This window comes from Solanum dulcamara, chromosome 7 (assembly GCF_947179165.1).
Source record: "Solanum dulcamara chromosome 7, daSolDulc1.2, whole genome shotgun sequence".
Lineage (NCBI taxonomy): Eukaryota > Viridiplantae > Streptophyta > Magnoliopsida > Solanales > Solanaceae > Solanum > Solanum dulcamara.
In genome coordinates, this window is record NC_077243.1 from 65,021,837 (window position 1) to 65,043,856 (window position 22,020).

Below are 22,020 nucleotides of genomic sequence, written 5' to 3' on the forward strand. Positions count from 1 at the left end.
CCTGTAGTCGATACACATTCTAAGGGACCCATCCTTCTTTCGAACAAATAGGACCAGAGCACCCCATGATGAGACACTCGGCCTAATAAATCCCTTATCTAACAAGCCCTTCAACTGCTCCTTCAACTCTTTCAACTCAGCTGGGGCCATTCTATAAGGAGGAATTGAGATAGGCTGGGTATCAGGAAGAACATCAATCCCAAAGTCAATCTCCCTATCAAGAGGGACTCCAAGCAGATCTTCAGAAAAGACATCCGGAAACTCATTGACAATCAGAACTGACTCGAGGGATGGAGACTCAATATTGTCATCTTTCACTCGGACAAGGTGATAAATACACCCCTTTGAGATTAACTTCCTAGCCCTAAGGTAAGAAATAAACTTACCCCTAGGCATAACAGGACTACCCCTCCACTCTATGACAGCCTCATTCGGGAATTTGAATTTGACAACCTGAGTTCTAAAATCAATAGAGGCATAACAGACATAAAGCCAGTCCATGCCAAGAATCACATCAAAATCGACCATGTATAACTCAAATAAGTAGGCCAAGGTGTCCCTGTGATGGATCGAAATAGTGCAACCTCTATAAACTCTTTCAGCTAAGACAGAATCACCGATAGGAGTAGCTACGCAAAAGGAATCACGAAGATATTCAGGAACTTTATTGAATTTACTAGCCATATAAGGAGTCACAAAAGATAGGGTGGCACCCGGATCCATCAATACATAACAATTAAGAGAAGAGACTCAAATCATACCCGTCACGATGTTTGGAGAGTTCTCCTGATCTTGGCGACTACCCATGGCATATAGGCGGTTTGTAACTTCACTCGTACCTGAAGTAGTGCCCCTCTGATTACCCCTAGCCGGCGGTATAGTGGCAGAATGCTGGACTCTATTTCCCCCTGTTGGACACTCCTTCTGAAAATGGTTGATTTGCCCGCATTTATAACAACCAACTCTTCCTGCTCTGCATTCTCCCAAGTGGAGCCTACCACACTTTTCGCATGGTGGCTTCCCCCTCGTACCTTGACTTACACTAGCCTGGGATTGAGAGCCCTGGGGTCTGAAATTCTGGCGACTCTGACCCTGCCGATCATACCTGTTCTGCGGCATAGGTGCACTGGCGGTAGATGAGGCATAGTTGGAAGGCCTCTTCTAGAAGAAGGACCTGTTGCTCTTGTTTTGTCTCTGTTCACTCTCATGGCCCACTGATTTTACCTTCTTGCTCAGGTGCTCTTCTTTGTCTTTTCTTTTCTCCTCCTCCACCTGTTGAGCATACACCATTAATCTGGAAATATCCATATCTGAGATCAACAATGCTGTTTTGTACTCTTTCTTCACATGCCTCCTTAACCCGGAGACGAACTTCCTCATCTTCGACCTTACATTTGGGATCATTTCTGGAGCATACCTGGATAACTGGATGAACTTTAGGCTATACTCCTTAACAATCATGCCTTCTTGTTTCAGATTTACAAACTCTTCCACTTTCACTTCCCTCAATTCTCGGGGAAAGAAGTGGTCAAGAAAGGCTCCCTCAAATTCATCCCACCTAGCAGGTTCAGCATCCTCACCCCTACCTTGTTTCCATTGGTTATACCAAATTTTTGCCACATCTTTGAGTTGATAAGACACCAACTCGACCCCCTCAATTTCCGTAGCATGCATAGCTTTCAGAATCTTCCACATCTCATCAATAAAGTTTTGGGGATCTTCATCAACCTTAGAACCCGTGAATGCCGGTGGATTCATCCTCAGAAAGTCTCTAATTCTAGTAGCAGCAGATGGCTCCTGGAAACTAGAGTTGAGAGCCGGCGAACTCTGGCTACCATTCCGGGCAACCATTAATTGAGTGAGCATGGCAATCTCCCCTCGGAATTCTGCCTCTGACGTGGGTGCAGGCGGAGTAGCAGGCACTTGAGGTGTCTCCGCATATCTCGCAGGTCGGCCTCTAGCCCTTACTGGGCATACCTCTGACTGTGGCATCCCTGCATTATCAACATTCCTTTGGCTAGCGGTACGTTTAGGAGGCATTATCTGTAACGTATAAATGCATGAATTAGAAGGGAAGTTTCATAGAGTTTAACTCCATCGCACGAATTCAGAGTATGAAAGAAGTGAAACATTTCCTAATGTCTCATAGCCTCCTGATTATAAGTGTGGTGCACAACACACTCATAAGCAAGACTCTACTAGACACGGCTTCATAGACTCCCTAGGACACTTGAACTCTAGGCTCTGATACCATGTTTGTCACGCCCCGGGAGGGTACTTTAGGCATGGACGGCACTCGAAGGCCATTTCTGACCTCCGAGCGAACCACCTGGTCCAGTCACACATTCATTCAATCATATTCTCTTAGCGAAAAACTCAACCAATGAAATACTAATCATAATATGGGGGCCGAAGGCCAAACATTTTCAAGCCAACAAATCAATATAATAAGATTCCTCAAAATAACAGTTTAAACTCCCCAACACTCTAGTCTATGAAGCCTCTATCAAAGTCTAAGAGGTGACAATGACATGTCCATGGCTACCAACAAAAAAAATAAAGGAAATGACAACAAAACTGTACAAGAAGGCTCAACATCCTCCGGAAACTAGGAGGACTCACCAACTAGCCGAAAGTGTAGGTGGATCTTCAACGGAGTGCCGGTTGATGATCTCTAGTACCTGTCTCTGCATCATGAAATGATGTAGGCCAAATGGCGTCAGTACATGGAATGTACAAGTATGTAAAATGGCCAGATGAAACAAAGATCAAGAAAACATCAACATCAACTCAGGATCTCATCTCATATATATACATAACACATCACTCAAATATCTTAAGCCTAACAAGAATAGTTTAGCCGGGACTAACTCATAAGACACTTAACTCAACTGACTCGGAGCACTATCACGACCTAAATGGGAGTTTCTTTTATCCGACAACCATCACCTATGAGCCGGTGATAGTACAACAATCAGACGTTGTTGCCACATCCGTCCATACCTTGCCAGGGCATGAACGCCTCCCTAATCATGGATACCATCGATTAGTCAAGTCCTATCATGTCAGGATAAATAAATGGTAAACATACGACTTTAACGGTTCAATCCCATGGGAAGCATTTGACTTTAATGGTTCTATCCCTACCTACATTGGCGGCGTAGTTTTTAGGGTTCGAGTATGGACTATACTCTTACCCGCTTCGGTGCTCGATACTCCTCCCATGACTCTATGCTCATAAAACTCCTTCCAATCATCTCAAATAAGCCCTCACGGCTAGTTTCATGAGGAACATTGCCCACTCAACAACTCTATCCTCATTCTCAACTCAATTAAGTCATCATGGCAAGTTCCATTTCGGGCCTCGTCCACTCATCAATTCTATCCTCCAATCAACTCAATCAAGCCCCATTTAGATAATTATTCATGATATCTCCTCAAGACTCATCACAACTCTATGGCTTTAGCTCAACAATTCAAGTAGAATAATACATTCAAGGAATTGACCTATGCATCATAATCACATAGTTAAAGAGATCAACAAAACATAACAACAAGTCATCTCCATCAACTCATACTAACATGAAAGCTCGTTTAGGGACTTCTTGACTCAACAACATCAACACATATAGCATTAAGTAAATAGGGGACAAAACTCATTCAAACATAAACCATACCAAGAAACTCCATCTTCATGGGCATCTAACCTCAAAGCAAGAGTAGGGCACATGGGTGGACTCAACCCATGTTTTGGATAGCCTTACATACCTTAGTGAAGACTTGAAGAAAACCTTGTGGTTGAGTCTTCAATGGAGGACTCAAATGTTGAAGCTCTTGGACTCTTTTTGTTGGAAATGGAGAAGAAGAAGAAGAGAGAGAGAGAGAAGCTCCTAGAGCTTTTTAGAGAGAGAGTAAGGCTGCAAAATGTGTTCCCAAAACACCAAGGGTAACATATATATAATTTGGGTAAGTTCCCAAATTGCCCCTCCTCAAAGGTTCTGAAAAATAGGCAAAAATGCACCTAGCGCGATAGTGGCGCATCGCACCATTACAGCGCCAGGCCAATTACGCTAAAAACCTGCACACCTCGCAGTGGCGCGCCGCGCCAGAGACCAAACTACTGAGGTATGTTTCTGGCGCGATAGTGGCGCGTCGCGCCCTTACAGCGCCAAGGCCATATTTTCTGGGTTCTGGAAATTTGGCCTGAAAAACCCTACACAACTTTTAGCGGCGCGTCGCGCCAGGGGCCAAACTACTGAGGCATGTTCCTGGCGCGATAGTGGCGCATCGCGCCACTACGGCGCCAAGCCCAGATTTCCAGTAGTTGAACCCCAGGCCTGAAAATCTCTGTTGTGCTCGTTCATCTTAGGATCGCCATATCTTTCGACTCCGAACTCCAAAATTTAGATTCTTGGTGGCGTTGGAAAGAAGACTCGACGACCTTTAATTTAATAGGTCGTGGGCCACCTATATTTCCGTCTCTCAAAAGATAGGGTCGTTAGAAGTCGACTCCTCATACAAACTCGTCCTAAAACATAGCCACGACGAACCTTCTTGGTCTTAGCTTGGTCCTAGGGGTCCCCCGTGACCCCACATCACTTCCAACACTTTTCAATTACTCGGGGACTCATTTTAACTCAAGCACATACTTCGAAATAATTGAGTTAGACCCTACACGAATACAAAAGGGTCCGAATCTTAGGAAAATTTTGAGGGGTGTTACAGACATACAATACAAGTATCCTTAACTGTTCGTCGAAACAGGTACTACTCTATCTTTAATTTAGCCATGATTTCCCTGGTTAGTCATTAAGGGATGAGTGATGGATAAATTGGTATCTATTGTCACTATCTGTCCTCGTCGTTAGGAATAGGACAATGGGGTAGGATTTCGAGCTACAAAACTTTGGGTAGTAACTTCAAAAAAATTTAGCCTAGGCAAGACTTGGATGAATTCTTAGTCTGGTGAGGTCTAGGGTGATCATGTGAACGGTGAGATTCGAATATCTAATTTGAGTTGCTAAGAAGATAACCAAGATGATACAGAGTATTTACGACTTCTCTGAATCGCATTCGGGCGAGTAAAACTCTCAAAATCGGATTTGGCATGAATGGTATATTTTAATATATCTTGGGAAGAGGGCGTGTTGTGAAATGGGGGCTTGGAGCTCAAACTCCGAGCTTTTTATTTCCGTGCAATACACCAGAGCAGGATTTCTCTCTCCAAAGTGGGGCCTCTAGAGCAGGATGGATTCCGCCAGAGCAGGGCAGTCGCGACTTAAGTCGGGAAAAAATCCAGAAATGGTCTTTTTCTGTAAAAATAGTTCCTAAGACTTCAGGAGGCGACCTAGGGAGAATTCCATCAATATCCCACGGATTTCCACGATTAAGGTAAGGATTTCACTTCCTAAATTCATCTTTTAATTCCTAGAACTTAGAAATTATGGTTAATAATTATTGGGGGAGGGTTTGAACTGAAAAAATAATAGTGGAAAATAGCCCTAGGGTGGGGGTAGGATCATAGATTTGGCCTAGAATGAGAATTGTGTTGTTTTTTCATGATAGTTAGGCCATTGTGTTGATCTTGTATATGTATTCACTATTTTTAGACCAAGAACGAGAGGAGCGAACCCGAAAAGGGAAGGCTGTTGAAGCTTGAATTTAAGGTAGGTGATGGTCTTTTTTCCCGTATGTATTTCATATACTTATTAAATTGCTTCATGATATGTATATGTGTATATGAATAGGGAGACATTCTAGATTATGTGTGAAATGATCACTTGCTGGCCTGTTTTTGTGATGAACCTATTCTTGGCGATATAATGTTGTAAATATTGAACGTATTTATGATTGTGGTATGTTTGGATCGGGTGTCATATTTTGACACATAAACTGGATCAGGTGTCACGTTCTGACACATATTTGGATCAGGTGTCACGTTCCGACACAAAGTTGATTGTTTGTAGGTCCCTAGACCCTTATGTGAAGTTATAGCATGTTGAAGATATTGAGTTGTGACCTTGCTAAATATAGTTGAACATGAAATTGGTTGACTTATTCTGTATATGTTTATGCTCGTTATGTTGAGTTTACTTTTCTATGATCTGCTTACTGTCTAACCCCGTGATCCTACCAGTACACCGTTGCTTTTGTGTACTGATATTACTCTTGCTCTGCCTTTTGTTGAGGACAAGGCATATTCAGAGCCATCTGCAGAGAGACCTCGTTTTGAAGAGTGAAGCTTGTTCAAGTTTAAGGGTGAGCTTCTTATCTCAAGCTGTCATGGACTCTTCCTTGTTTTAGTCTCTTTTTCGAGGACTAAGATTTTCAAAACACGGTTTAGTATTATGACTTCATTTCGGGGAGTGTTTCCCTTTCTTATGTTGACTTTGGTTAGAGTTTTGGTACAGACGACTTTCAGTTCCTAGGATGTGTTTACTTTCATATATTTTGGGTTGATAACTAGACGGTTTCTAAGTTTATGGGAACTCAGTAGTTATTTCTTGATTTAAATCTGCTTCCGCATCTTTAAGCTTTGTATACTTCTTGATTATTGTTGTTGATCTATTGAAAATGGTTCTCCCACCGGAGGGTTAGTGTGAATGCCAGTCACGATGGATCGGGGTCGTGACATCATATCAGCATATTTGGCACAAAAGGTATATCTATAATAAATTTTCTATTGACTTGTAATAACATGATATAAAAAGTAAGAACTGAATGTTCATTATTTGAATTTTACCTACAACTACGACTACAGTTTAAAAACTCACCGAACAAAAACAAAAACATATGAAAAACTTATAAAAATTATGACTCAATAATTATGCCTACAATCTAAAGTTACCATTAACTTTAATATATGAACATAATTTAGCTTTGAAGAGTTAGGCTTCAAAGAATCCAATCAATGAGTAAAAAGAAAACAAAGACATAAGAATAATTTATGTAAATTAAGTTGATATACAACGCTCCAATACATTCCTGTTGAAATTGAGAAACATAAATTTTACATATTTAAAGTTTCAACTTAATTTAAATAAGGAAAGATTTAATAATCAAAATTTTAGTTAAGAGAAAACCTTAAAACTTTTATCACATTTTTTTAGTATTCCAGAATTCCATAATTTTTAAAATATATATTTCTTTACTATATATTTTAGTACTTTTTAATTTTTAATTCTCCTAATTTTCTTACCATATATTTTTCTCTTTTCATATATTTTAGAAGATGATTGAAAACAAAAAGTCCTATGACTAAAAAGAATGAAAAGTGATTAAATATTTTTATTTATTTGAAAAACTCCTGTAAGTTTTTGCTAATTGAAAGGGAAGTGATCATATTTTTTACTTATTGCAAAAGAATAACTTTAAATAACTCTTGCCTATTCTTTTGCATTTTTTTTTGGTTATTATTTTTTGACGTTTTATTTTTATCTTTTTTTTGTCTATTTTTTATTGCCTATTTCTTTGGACCTTTTTTTTTGCTTATTTTTGGACATTTTTTTATGCCTACAACAACAACAACAACAACCCAGTGAAATCCCACAACGTGGAATTTGGGGAGGTAAATTGTACGCAGATCTTACTTCTATCAAGGTAGGAAGGCTGTTTCCGAGAGACCCTCGGCTCAAAAGAAGCATAAAAAGAGGTCAGATAAGGCTAAGAAATTCAAAGCAATATGGGAAAGCAAATAATAAATAACGCAAATAACGAAAGCGACACAGATTAAATAGAGTAATCAGAGTACAGAAAGAAATAGAGAGATAATAACAGAAGTTAGAGCACAAGAAATTATAGTGTGCTAATGCGCCTACTAATACGAAAGAATAATGAGACTATGTACTAGCTTTCTACCCTAATATGGGTCCTCCACACCCTCCTACCTAAGGTCATGTCCTCGGTAAGCTGTAACTGTGCCATGTCCTGTCTAATCACCTCTCCCCAATATTTCTTCAACCTAACCCTACCTCTTCTGAAACCATCCATGGCCAACCTCTCACACCTCCGCACTGGGACATCTGTGTCTCTCCTCTTCACATGCCTAAACCATCTCAGTCGCATTTCCCGCATCTTGTCTTCCACCAAGGCCACTCCTACCTTATCCCGAATAACCTCATTTCTTGTCCTGTCGCTCCTGGTATGCCCACACATCCATCTCAACATTCTCATCTCGGCTACTTTCATCTTTTGAACGTGGGAGACCTTAACTGGTCAACACTCCGCCCCATATAACATAGCCAGTCTAACCACCACTTTGTAGAACTTGCCCTTAAGTTGTGGTGGCACCTTCTTGTCACATAGCACACCGGAAGCGAGCCTCCATTTCATCCACCCTGCCCCAATACGATGTTTGACATCATCGTCAATCTCCCCGTTGCCTTGCATGATAGACCCAAGGAACTTGAAACTAATTTTCTTTTGGATGGTCTGGTCACTGAATTTGCACTCTAACTATTCTGTCTTGGTCCTACTCAGCTTAAACCCTTTAGACTCCAAGGTAGGACATTTTTTATGCCTATTATTTTGAAAGTTTTTTGACTTATTTTTTTTTTGGATCAAGTCTTTTTTAGTTGGAAAAAGATTCTCCATGTAGGCATTTGATCATAATAACAAAACTTTGCATTTGATCATAATAAGAAAACTTTCTCTATTTAATTTTTATTATGTTTATTATAGTCAATAAATAATATCATTAAAATAATGATATAATAATTTTAGAAAAATAGTGAAAAGATGATTTTGTCTAAAGTGGAGCCTTTTAATGAAGGGTAAAAGGTTCAATCAACATTTTAAGGGTCTTCATGCTTTTAATATAGTATAAATAGATATAGATAAAAAAAAAGTTCCTAACAATCTTATTATATTAATTAATCATTTTTATAGAAATAGAGTCTCCTAAGTTTACCAATAGTATGTTTAGTGTTTTGATCAAATATTTTGATGTTTTAGATACACTATTTATGACAAAGAATATCATGTAAATATATATTTTCATTAAAAGATCTTCCTTCTTTATACAAAACGTGACTAAAGTTATTTTCCTTTAGACAAAGTGCATTATGCTTAAAATTTAAATGATTTTGCTTTTATTATAACATTAAGAAATTAAAACTAAATTTATGCTTTTTTATGCTTTTTTTTTACTTATAACAATTAAATATTGCTAGAGCATCCAAAAATTCTTGTAACCAACATGTTTATAGTTTATAGAGAGGTTTTGACTTTATTTGTTGTATTTAAAAAATAAATATAATTCAATATTTTAATTTATATTATTATAATTCTCTCGTGATAAAAATACTTTTTTAACATTATATTAATAAAATATAAGTTTTATATATAAATTTAATTATAATTGCTAAGTTATACGTGTGAGGCACGTATACTACACTAGTTCAGTAAATGATGAGACTTTTATGATATCAAAACAATGAAAAGAGGCATATTTGATATTACAGGTATTGTTTTATACAACTAAGAATAGCCACTTGATACTTGCATTGGCACCTTTTTCCTTTCAAAATTGCATTTATAATTAATTGAACTAGTTATTATAAAAAAACAATGGCATTCGTTTATTTGTTTACCGTTATAATATGAAAAGAAATTGAAACTGACAAACTAATGGCATTCACCATGATTAGTAATACTAGTTAAACCATGCAAAGCACTAGATTAAATTCCAAAGCAGTTAACGGTCATTTGGTAGGGTAAGAATAGTATTATATATAGTGTTAGTAATATTTATACATAACATAACACCATATAGAATATATATAACTAATATTTGCAATAGTTATACCTAAATTAAAAAGCATACCAAACAAAAGATGAATAATACACACATCAACAACATACCCAGTAAAATCTCACTAAATAGAGCTTGGAAAGGATAGAGTATACATAAACCTTACCACTACCTCGAAAAGATAGAAAAGTTGTTTCTGAAAGACCTAGAATCTAATAATACACACATCATTTTTTCTAATACATCCTATCAAACATCCCCATAACTCCATGGATAAGTGGAAAGAGATGTGAAGGAAATGCATAGGACCTCAAACCAAATTAACAATTTAAAGAAATTATGTCAAATTGGGACCATCATTATTTAGCTCATCTTAACCCATCCAAATACAAATACCACATTTCCCAACCACACTTATATTCAAGACACATTAAGGACTCTACTTCATGAGGTAATTATGAACTTCAAAAGAAAAACAGCTATAATTTGACTTCGGAGATAGAAGTGCAGAGATTCACTTACAGGAAGTTCCAATTTACAAGCTAGTGAACAGAGATGGAGACTATAAGCAATTATCTAATTATATACGACTTGTATTGTCACTAGAAAGCTCCTACTAATAAGGAATATCAGACTCAAATCACTATCTATCAACCTTTCTTTCGAGTGTTCAAAGCTCAACTCCTACTCCTGCGAATTAATTGCAAGACTGCACACGGAAAAAAACCCAAAAATGGAACACAAATGTCTCAATGTACAGAACAAGCCAAACGTTCTCCAAAATGGTGAGAAGAAGCTGTACTGCTGACTTCACTTTCTACTGCTACCTCCAATTCGAGGCTTGCCTTTAACTTCAGACTCCTGCATGAAGCATAGCATACAAAAATCGTTTAATGCTGAAAACACTAATATATCGTTTGGGTATTGTTGAGTATATATGGTTCAAACATTAAGAAATGCTAAAGGAACCAAGGGTTCAGTTGATGGAATATACCTGTGGGAAGTGCAAGTAAATGTATGTTTTTGCAGTTGATGGATTATGATTTTCTGCACCCTTGCTCCAATCATAACAAACCTATACAACAAAATAAAAATAAAAAATTGAAAACTGAAGCAAATTTGCATGCAAGACTAAGAGAAAATCAGAAACTTCACATTAGAAGATTCAAGAATTAGGGGGGGGGGGGGGGAGAGAGAAACAAAAAGGGGCATATTCTGCATTCATGCTGGCAAGGAAAAAGGCTACAGTGGAACGGAACTGGAGTAAGTATCCTAGTAATGGTTTTCTTAGTGGCACAGAGGACACTCCCGCTCAAAAGGGTGAACATGCACTACAGAAGATATTCATAGTAAAGGCTTTACTGAACAAAAGTAACCAAGAACATACCGCATATGCATAGATTGAGCCATCATTGTTGAACGCGCTGCAAGGTATGGGCTGGTTGCATCTTAACATTGCCTAAAGAAAACACACACAGAGAACAACCATGATGGAAGATGCCAAAAGTTGAAGCAGCTACAAATGTTAAAAAATCTTGTCTTCTTCCATAATTGAAGAATTATAACATGTATGAAGAATGAGACATTCTCAAAACAAGCTACGTTATTGAAAAGCATGCCAGCATTCCATTTGATATCACTATTTGATTGACACAGATTTAAATTGTTAAATTTGTTAATGACAAGTATTTATAGTAATGATTAAAAAGCTATTTGATAGAGAAAATATATATTCAACGTAAATAATTTGAATAGTTTATGGATTTGAATTCTTGAAAGTTGTGAAAGTTGAATAAGATTAGCATTGTGTCAATAACTGACACATTTAGGATAACTAAAATAAAGTGTCATATAAAGTGAGGATTATACTGTAAAAGATAAAATGATAACGTATTGGAATGAAAAGGGTTAAGTGGAGAGGATGGATATTGGAATTCATAAAGCTGACACCAACTAGTTGGGATTGAGGCATAGTTGTTACTGTAGTACGGTGAATCAACCAGAAAACTCATATCAGCGGACGCAAGTTTGCAGGCTTGCAGCAGAGAGAAAGATAGGGACAAATAACTTGCTTAACATGATCTAATTTGTTGTTCTTTTTTCTTTATGTTTTTCTTTTCCACTTGTAACTCCATAGCCACCAATTTGGAGAAAGCCATAAAAGTTTCAAGAAGTATTGTCAAAGACACACGCTTAAGCCCCGAAGCGAGGCTCAAAAACTGTTGAGCGTTTCGCCTCACTTAAATGTGCGCTTCAGTGTCGTCATCAAGGCTCTAAGGCATACTTTTCCTTGCCAATGAGCCTCGTCTAAAGAGGCAACACTAAATAATTGATATTTCACTTTATTGTAAAAAAAAATTCATCTTCTTTGTTCATATATTTGTCATTCATGCTTATAATTATTAGTCTTGGACTAAACATATATATTTGTATTTTTTTTCTCTCTTTGTGCCCTTTTTTTTATTAAAGCCCGCGCTTTGCACCTAAAGCCCAACGGACCTTCAAGCTTTTTTGCGCTTTTTGCTTTTGATAACACTGGTTTTAGGAGGAAGACAGTTTGTACCTCGAGCAATAAAAGGTACCTGAGGACATAACATAATGGCTTTCTCGTATATAAAAACTCACAAGTAGCATTTCCTTTACTTCACGAATGACTATCTGCTAAAATTTATGGGTCACCCTGATGCAAACTTTAAAGTTATAATTTACAATCTGGTGTGCGTTAAAGAAAGTGGTACAGCTGATGTGTAAAATGATACAGAGGAAGACTCGACAAATCATAGAAACTCCTACATTGAAAAACCTAATATTCAGAAAGGTCTATGTCGACCAAGTACGGTCTCATATAGCAATCCTCATTTGCGACATTACAGTTTTTCTTTTTGTCATAATAAACTGAATGAATGAATGAATAAACAACAACTGAAGAGAGATATTTGGTTTTTTATGTCCAGAAACTAGAATATTCTAAACAAAGAAAGATCCTTTATCACTTTCATGCATTTAAATGTATGCCAATTCCATTTATAAGGAATACATGCTAGAAATAATAAAAATGTTAAGAAAATGACCCAAAAGTTATAGAAATTAGCACTTAAAAAGGATCAAGGATACCTTAAGCCTCTGTTTGCTATCTTTGTCCCAAAAGTTGAAGGCACCGTCAGATCCTGCAGTTGCAAACGTTCCATGTGTCTGGACGGAAGATATAACACATGACAAATGAGTTGAAGTAGCAATATTAGCAGTATTTAGAAATAGTATAGCGTCTATTTGACAACGAAAACTTCCCTGAAGACCAACTTTAAGAAGCTAGTCCAGTGTTGTGTTTATCAACTTTATGTTCAGTTTGTGTATTATTACAAGCTAGCGATATACTTTCAGGTCTCTTGCTCTTACACTCAACAGTTCAACCTACTCCACCTAAACTAAGAATACCGGCCTTTAGGTCAGGACAACTGAAATGGCACAATCATAGAGCTTCTAGATTTTAATTACCCAAGACCAGAAATGTACATGCACCATATGTAGGTTCTTCTAACAATAACTTGCTAAAAAGGGTCCACACAGCAATTGATTGGTAATTTCTCTTGGTCAACACTATATCCACCAGATATTAAATAAAGGATATGAGAGAAGGCTACACATCCTACATCCCAAAAGATGCAACATAGAAGACAGAGCAAAATTTATAGAGAATGAGGCTGGCGAACTGCAATGAATAAAAATATACAAAGAGAAAAAGATCTTACAGGATGGAAGTTCAGAGAGTTAACTGAGTAAACGTCGTTGCCCTCCCTGTGGCATTTGAATGTGAAGTTTTTACCTTGTAGCAACTCATCAAGATGATGCACACCAACCCGTCCTTCAATAGAGCCAACCTAAATATAGAATGTAATGACACGTCTCAATGAATTTAGAACCTAAATGCATCTGATATAATGTATTCACAACAACAGAATATCAGGAATTATTTACAGAACAAATGTAAGAAGTAAGAATGGAAATAAGCTATAACCATAGGCAATCAAGAATGCCTGGACAGTGAAACCCAAATGCACAATAAAACTCCTTTTCAGAAAATAACAAAAGTAGATTCAATAGAAGTGTCTTTTATTGAGGAAGATTCAGTAGAAGAGACTTTAAACATCTCAATGCATAAGGGAAGGGAAATAGGTCCTCTTTCCATTATCTCGATTACAACCCAGACCCCACTTATCGGATTTCACTTGGTATGTTGTTGTTTGGACTTCGTTACGTAAGATCCAAAATGCTTTACAAACAAAACATCTACAAGAGTTCAGTTCACTGTTGATATAAAGCTTTCTTGGTTGCTTCTCTCAGACTGCTGAATAATTCAAGGAAGTCCAATCATTTCCTCCGCCACCCTTTAAAACAAACAGTGGAGAAGACAGAAAAAGTGAAAAGGAAAAGAGAAAGTTTATTAGAGAGAGGTCAAAGGAGTTTGAAGAGCTGGGACTGTCTCATAAGATAGCTAGCTATTAAAAAAAGAAAGCCCATGTATGGATGAAGTGCTTAGCAGATAAAGAAGATGTTGCAAACATCAAAAATAGAGAGACTTTGCAATATCAGCTTGCATCTCCCAATTTAGGATCACACAACTAAGTGATTTATCTCCTCCTCGAGGCAGCACAAGTGGCCTAAAAGTTTGAGGAACAGTCAGATTTTGTTGATTTGAGTATGTAATCAATTCTTCAAACACCATGTAATTCTCATGTAACAGGAGTTATATTATGCAGACCAATTCCAGTCTCCCGCGGAAGAAATTATGTAAGACCACTGTCATCATAAGGAAAGGACCTTGACTCTCTAATTCAAAGTCTTGGCAGAACTTGCCAAAACAAAGGTAATAACACTCTTTTTAGGCTGTCTCTTTATTTGTTCATCTTTAGTTTGATATAAGAATGAATTTGTATCAGCCCAAAATATTAAGATCTGAGATCATTCTACTAATCCCACTCTCTGTATGGGACTCTAGCATTTGTATACGGTGGGCAAAAAATAGGAGACAGCAATTTAACATAGCATACACAAGAAGGTATCAGATCATGCAGCAACAAAAGTACACTATAAAAATGCTACTCACCAAGAAACCTTGTTGATCAGGGAAGGCAGCTAAACACCGAGTTTGATACTTTAAGGGTGAGGCTATTCTCTTGAACTCAGTCTGTAACAAATTTTAAGGAAATATAAGCTTTAAGTAATTAGAAGGAAATGCTAGTAATATGTAGATGCTGCAGAATGATTAAAACTTGAATATCCAACAACCTAAATTCTGCAAGTATAAAACTGGTTTACTAACTTCTTTCTAAAATCTACTCCCTCTGTCCCAGTTTATATGACACGCTTTCCTTTCTAGTCAGTCCCAAAAGAATGTCACATTCCCTTATTTGACAAATATTTAATGAACATTTTACGCATGTCCTAGGTCCCACTTATTTGGCAAAAAGTCCACAAAGGTGTATACTCTTTAAGGATAGTTTTGGAACATTGCAAAGTCTCCCCATATTTCTTAAACTCTGTCCCCAGTACATCATATAAATTGGGACAGAGGGAGTAACAAGAAAAATATGTATATCCTTGAATTTTCTCTATGTTTCCTTCTTTTAATTAGTGAGTAGTGAGTATTGAGAGTAAAAAGAAAAACATGGACCAAAACCTATGAAATTGATGTTATTTAACATTCTAAATGTTCATTTTGGTTAACATTGCAAGCCTTTAACTTCAATTTTTCCAAACTAAATGGTCTCTCAAAAGGTATTGCAATTTTTTTTGACGAAGTCAAAAGGTTTTACCTATATGACAACCTTTCACCAAATGTAGAAGGTCTGGATATATATTAACAACAACAACAATAAGATAGCCAGTGAGATCCCATAAGTGGGGTCCGAGGAGGGTGGGGTGTATGCAAACCTTACTCCTACCTTGTGTGAGGTAGAGCGGTGTTTCCGATAGACCCTTGGCTCAAGAAAAGCGTTTTCAAAAACAGGTTTGACAAAGACAAGAGTAAAAGCTATGATGAAAATTACTGCAGAAGAAAGAAAATATTGACAACAAAAAATAGTGAAGATAACCAAAGTAATAAAACAATAGTAGTAATACCATTGGAGGATAAGATAATAATAGACTTATAATAATGGTACTGATAAGTAGCAGATCTGTATATATTAACAATTTATTTAACATTACACTACACATTACTAGTTTTATCACTCTATCCATCGAGTGACCAGACCCCTACAACTCCTTTAGGCCAACGAGAAATAGAAAATAGTGGGCTTCCAAAATTGTAGAAAGGCCAAGAGTTGACAAACTAGTCTCTCCAATAAAAACATAAAGAACAGAGGGGATGACTTTAGAAATAAACCACAACTGCGGGAAGGTACTTTTAGTGCACAAAAAAATGAATTCTCTGACCTTTTCCAGTTTGGTTTTTGTCCTGACTCTAGAATTTGCAGGTTGAAGTAGTGGATGCTGGAAGATGTTGTGGAGGAATTGCCAAGATTGGGAGGTGGAAAGATTAATGGCGTTGTCCAGCAGTATGCAGGAGGTAAAACAACACACACTGACAGTTGATAAAATGAGATGGATCGGTGGAAAAAAAAGGTTTTTTCACTGCTCAGGCTTGCCAACAAAACTTGAATAATTCTGGGAACTTAATTAAGAATTGGCTAAGGAACAAAATCCCGGACAAAGTAGTTTGCTTCAGTTGGACAGCTTTGCCTGGGGCTTGTTTTACTCAAAGAGAATCTAAAAGAAGAGGGAGGTTTCCATTGAATAGGTGTTACAGATGTAAAGTAGAGATGAGACTCCAAGAATCTACTTCCGCTGTGCCTTGTTGCGAAGAATGTTTTGAATATCTTGTCTGGGATACCTTCTCGAGTCTATATGCCTAGAGTGGATTATGCCTTAACCCCACAGAGATGCATTTGTAAGTTGGTGTGGTTGGAAGGTGAGCAAATTGATTAGAAGAGTATGTTCATGCAATTCAAGCCAGCATTCTATGGACCTCCTCGAAGGATAATCAGGGATCTTAGCATCGAGAAATCTATAACCCCACTCCCTCTTTGAACACCATAATTTTAATTAATGTATTCTTGGTGTAAATTCACATATGTATATGGTATAGATGATCTTTTGGATTTGATGTAGCTCCTTAAGCTTTGCATAGGAGCTTCATGTTGGCTTTTTAACCACTGCATCTTCAGGATGCATCGGTTTTTACAAAAATATTGATTTCTACATCCAAAGAAACATGACATTAATGCACAAAAAAAATTACAAAAGCATTTAATCTCTTATACAGAAGCTTCATAAAACTGTCTTATAAACAACAACTTGCTTATTTAGGAGCTACAAACAAAAATAAAAAGGCAATACCACCAGAAAAATATCCACTACCTATAAAATAAATTAACAATGAAGACATCACAATAGTATTGCCAGCCAATAATACCAATTGGGAAGATAAAGGTTAACCTAATTGCTCACAGGTATGAAATCTAACTGCTAATATATGTTCAATGACTTGAATAATTCCATCAATCATGAGCAGTAATACCTGAGGATTCTGTAAATTGAAAATTATACAATTTTTATCAGCTGTGCCAGCAACCATCAAAGGATGTCTCACTGTGAGTGCATAGCAGCGGTCAGGAAGTTGTTGGACATGTGCTGGATTTTGTTGTCTCAAATCCCAGTACCTGCAAGAAAATTGTGCCCAGGAATTGACCAAAACAATGTTGTCACAGTTAATCAATTAATATCAATAAAAGTTCTTGAGAAACATCAATACACCCAAGAATATTTACACAAAATACTTGTAAAGATTATGAAAACTTATTGGTTCAAGAGGAATAATATTGGTATCTAGTCAAGAAGGAGAACGAGAAGTGTGAAAACTTTGCCGAGAGAGGAGCAGGAGGCATGAAAGGATATGTGAAATAACATGTATTGCTTTAAAATGAGTTTGAATGGTGTTAAGACTTTGTTACAGATCTGAGTCACTCGGACCTAATCAGATCCATTAAGAGGTTTTATAAGAAAACAAAACAAATGCACTTAATAGGCTGAATCTCAATGATTAAGATTCAAATTTTACAAGCAGATGCACTTAATGGGCTGAATCTGAATTATTAAGATTCCGACCTCCATTAAGTGCAAACAAATAAGGCCTTAATAAGGATATGAATCTGAATCATTCAGGTTCCAGGTAAGTGCTTTTTTTTTAAGAACATCTTAATAGATCTCAATAAAGCAGATACGTACCAAAGTTTTAACACCATTCAGACCTTAAAAGTACATGTTTTTTTTCTCTCAAAGTCACGCTTGTTTTTTTCTTTTCCCAAAACTCACGCTTCGCCATCTCTCTCTTCCAACTATCAATTCAGCCAACCAAATCTTTTCCTCTTAAACTGCCAGGATGTCAAATCCTGGCTGGGTATTTGGGATTCTCCAGTCTTGATTCTGTATTTAATGGTAGTTTTCAGTTTTGAGATAAGGGTTTAACAAGACCCCTTTGTGAAACATGATCTGATAAGATCAGATGCTACAATGTAATGAGATGTCGGTAAAAATAGTGTGTTTGGATGGTTTGCTTAAACTGTTTAATTTTCAAAAAATAGTGGGTTTGGATGGGGTGATTTAATTCCAATACAATGAGAGAGATACGGATAGTTTGACAAAAGTTTTGTTTTGAGTATTCTTTGAGATGTTTCTTTGGTGGTGCTGGTAGCTGCTAAGCAATTCTCCAATCTATTGTTGCAGAATTGTTTGTTTTTTCCTTTACCCCATATCTTGCGAGTTTCTACTATGCTGCAATTGTAATTGTGAGTATTTTGGGTTTGCTGAGGAGTCTTATGTTTCCTGGTAAGTGAGGAGTGACATATGACCAGGATAATTGGTTTAGTTGCATAAGCTTCCATCCTAAGTTCCAGTTAACAATGTAATAGTGACTTTTGTTAATTGACCATCGACTGAGCAGTTTTGGTCGCCTAAAGTCATCTGTACTTGATTCTATATGTTGCATTTCTCAAGCAGTGAAATTCACCTGTTCTTGATTTTATACAGTTCATGTTCTCAAATCAAAAATCGGGTTACTGCAGTTCTCAAGCGGCAATAGTATTTCATTTATATCTTTAAATATTACAATTCATCTCAAATGATAACGTTTCTTCTTTTAAGTTAAGATTTTCCTTGATATTTGTTGATATAATAATTAATTATTTTTTAATTTGAATTGTATATTTATTATATTTAAGTGTGTGTATGTGTGTGTGTATATATATATATATATATATATATATATATATTTACACACATTCAGATGCTGAAACAAGAAGCATTTCAACTTCAAATTCCAGTTACCTCAGAGTCTTATCCCAGCTTCCTGTGACCAAGAGATTCATCTCTGGGATCCAAGCCAATTCCTTGACAGGAGCGTCATGCATGGCTACTGTTACGGGTTGAGTACCAGATAGCGGCCACATTTTCACTTGCTTGTCACAACCTCCAGAGAAGACTGTTGTCCCATCATCCTTCCAAGCTGAGCATAAAACCTGCCAGAAATAGATTGTATATAGCTAATAAATCCAAGTCATACAGCAAGAAGGTTAAATTTACCAGGAAAATGCCCATATATTACCGGGTGTTCATGTGATATAGAGGCCTTCGGTACAGTTCCAATGTTGGTTCCACCTCCCATCACTTCCCAACATCGTACCTAGAAAAGCTCATAGAATAAGATCGATTTCCAGTTCCACCTAACATACAAAGCCACAATAGAGAGAAAACTGACCTGGTTATCCCATGAAGTAGCAACCAGAAGATTAGCTTTTGGACTGAAGCAGAGGCTTGATACAGAGTCAGCAGGAGGTTGTTGAACCTTACGAGTAGATTACCCAAAATGTTAGATACAAATTTCCAGCATGAGAAAAAGAACACCCCCTCAAAAATTAAACAACCAAGAATTAGAAATATCATTAGTTTCTAGAACAGGAAATTTTTGCATTTAGACCACAACGGTCAACACAACTGATCTTCAGTACTAATCCAAATATACATTCCTTAATTTATATATACATATCTAGAAACTTCACGAAAAAAGAAAAACACTATGAACAACAATTATACTTTAAAATGTCATGAACGAAACACTTCTTCGACATCCAAAGAGAAACAATTTGGGACAGAGTAACTTCAAAAAGATACAAAAATTTGGAATAAAATAACAAAAATTGATGAAGGAATACCTCTGTAGACTTATTAGGATTTGTGTTCGCAGCAGCAGGGGTGCCGAATATCGACATTGAATCTGCTTAGCTTATGCTCAGACACAATGAACAACAAAGCCAAAAGAAGAAAAAAAATGGATGAAGCACCAGATAATACTAGAGACAATAGATAGTAACAAATCAACATATAGTAACCGAACAGTTGTACAACCAAATATTAGTACAATGGAACTACACAAAACTACATATATTAACAAAATCGAAGAACAAGAAACTATAATCATAGCACTAACACTACTAGTAAAGGCACCAAGACACAGTGCATTCCTACCTACTACCATGAATACACTCCGATCTAGTAAGCTTGTATCCTAATTCGTGTCCTCTCCACCTTATGTGTTATACATGTCTTTGATTTTAGCTTTTCACAACTACATTAATGGAGATAATGACTACATTCATATCATTACCAACAGAAAGATTTTGAAATTCAACCGATTCTATAATGTAAGAAAAATTCTCAAATTTGAAGATTCACCTCAAATTTCAAACCCTAAAATTCAGATTCAGAATTTCTGTGAGTAGTAAAGAGAATGTGGGAAGAAAATCAAAATTTCAAACTTCGCCAAGGTAGGGGTTTATATATTGTGGCAAATAGCTTCAACTTGAAGCCACTTTGGGACTTAAATTTTACGCTGCATACATTTTGTGAGCAAGTATGTGGCAACTTTCTTACGGGTTTGTTGCCTGAATGATTAAAAATTACTTAATTTTGTGTGTATGTTATATTATTAATAATTATAATAGATAAACAGATGAAACATAAAAATAGTTTAAATATATAGTCCTATGATTTTCTTATAGAAAACATTTCTTCAGGTGATAGCTTATAACATTTATTTATCATTTTTCTAGCTCAATTTTACAAAATTTTCCAAAATAACTCAATTCGGATAAAAGAATCATATTTAATGTAATTAATACATTAGTCATAGTTTATTGTTATTTAACTCTATTAAAAAAACTTTTTATTATTTATATTTTTTTGTTGCTCTTTTTTAAAAAAATAAATCCTTTTCTAATTGTTTCATTTTTTTTGGTGGAAAAATGAATATTTATATCTTTTTATTATTATTTATTTATTAAGGTGAGAATGGATGATAGTCAAATAAATATTGATACATTACATAATTATTTATATAATTTGATACACGATTATACACATTTATACAATATCAATATATTACATATACACTATATAATTATTTTTACATTATATACACATGTGTTATATACCATTTATACGATATTGATACATATTTATACACGATTTATACAATATCGATACTTTATATATACACTACATAACTATTTATACAAATATCGATAAATAACATATACACTACATAATTATTTATACATCATATATACGTGTTCATACAATATTCATATATGTTTATACACTATCTTATACAACATTGATACATTACATATACACTACTTACCTGATTGTTATTAAAAAAAATAAAAAATGTTAGTTATTTAGTCATGGTCAAATCGTATCTCATAAAAAATAAAAGTAAATTGTAGCTAATAAAAAGTAAAAAATAACATTATTTATCCACGATTTAACCGTGGCTAAATAGCGAATTTGGCTATATTTCATCTTATTATTTTCTTGGCTATATCTTTTGTAAACTAATAACTTTTTGGTACATATTTGAAATTATCCCTCTATTATATACATTGATAAATCTCTCTCTCTCTCTCTCTCTCTCTCTCTCTCTATATATATATATATATATATATATATATATATATATATATATATATATATATATAAAAGCATGAATATAAATATTAATTATCCAAAAAATCATTCAAATGTTAATAGACCTTTATACCCTTCTCAATATTAATCAAAAGTCCAATATCCACAAGTTTTGGGAGACCTTTTTCCCTTAATTTTTATAAAAGTAAGAATATAAATATTAATTGATCAAAATATATTTCAATATA

At 35.8% G+C, this 22,020-nt stretch overlaps 1 protein-coding gene across 2 annotated transcripts; it reads right to left on the reverse strand.

Annotated features, from left to right (window-relative positions):
- Positions 1-10,214: 10,214 nt before the first annotated feature.
- Positions 10,215-20,671, reverse strand: LOC129895318 (protein RAE1-like). Of its 2 annotated transcripts, none has more exons than XM_055971017.1 (11): positions 20,020-20,671; positions 19,566-19,652; positions 19,413-19,490; positions 19,136-19,326; positions 17,331-17,472; positions 14,856-14,936; positions 13,525-13,629; positions 12,866-12,943; positions 11,139-11,210; positions 10,746-10,826; positions 10,215-10,612 (listed from the first exon to the last, which is right to left on the reverse strand). In XM_055971017.1, exons 1-11 carry the CDS (start codon positions 20,074-20,076, stop codon positions 10,562-10,564), a joined length of 1,023 nt encoding a protein of 340 aa, XP_055826992.1. In that variant the 5' UTR covers positions 20,077-20,671; the 3' UTR covers positions 10,215-10,561. The 2 variants fall into 2 exon arrangements, with proteins under 2 accessions (XP_055826992.1, XP_055826991.1); XM_055971016.1 differs by having other exon boundaries at positions 13,501-13,629; positions 20,020-20,664.
- Between the last annotated feature and the right edge of the window lie 1,349 nt (positions 20,672-22,020).

What these genes read in the sequence shown, in the direction of transcription:
- LOC129895318 (XM_055971016.1), bottom strand. Translation starts at nt 20,076, where the DNA reads ATGTCGATATTCGGCACCCCTGCTGCTGCGAACACAAATCCTAATAAG. An exon ending in CTACTTCATGGGATAACCAG is followed by an intron (nt 19,491 to 19,565) that starts GTCAGTTTTCTC and finishes GAGCTTTTCTAG; the next exon opens with GTACGATGTTGGGAAGTGAT. An exon ending in GCTCAATCTATGCATATGCG is followed by an intron (nt 10,827 to 11,138) that starts GTATGTTCTTGG and finishes TTTGTTGTATAG; the next exon opens with GTTTGTTATGATTGGAGCAA.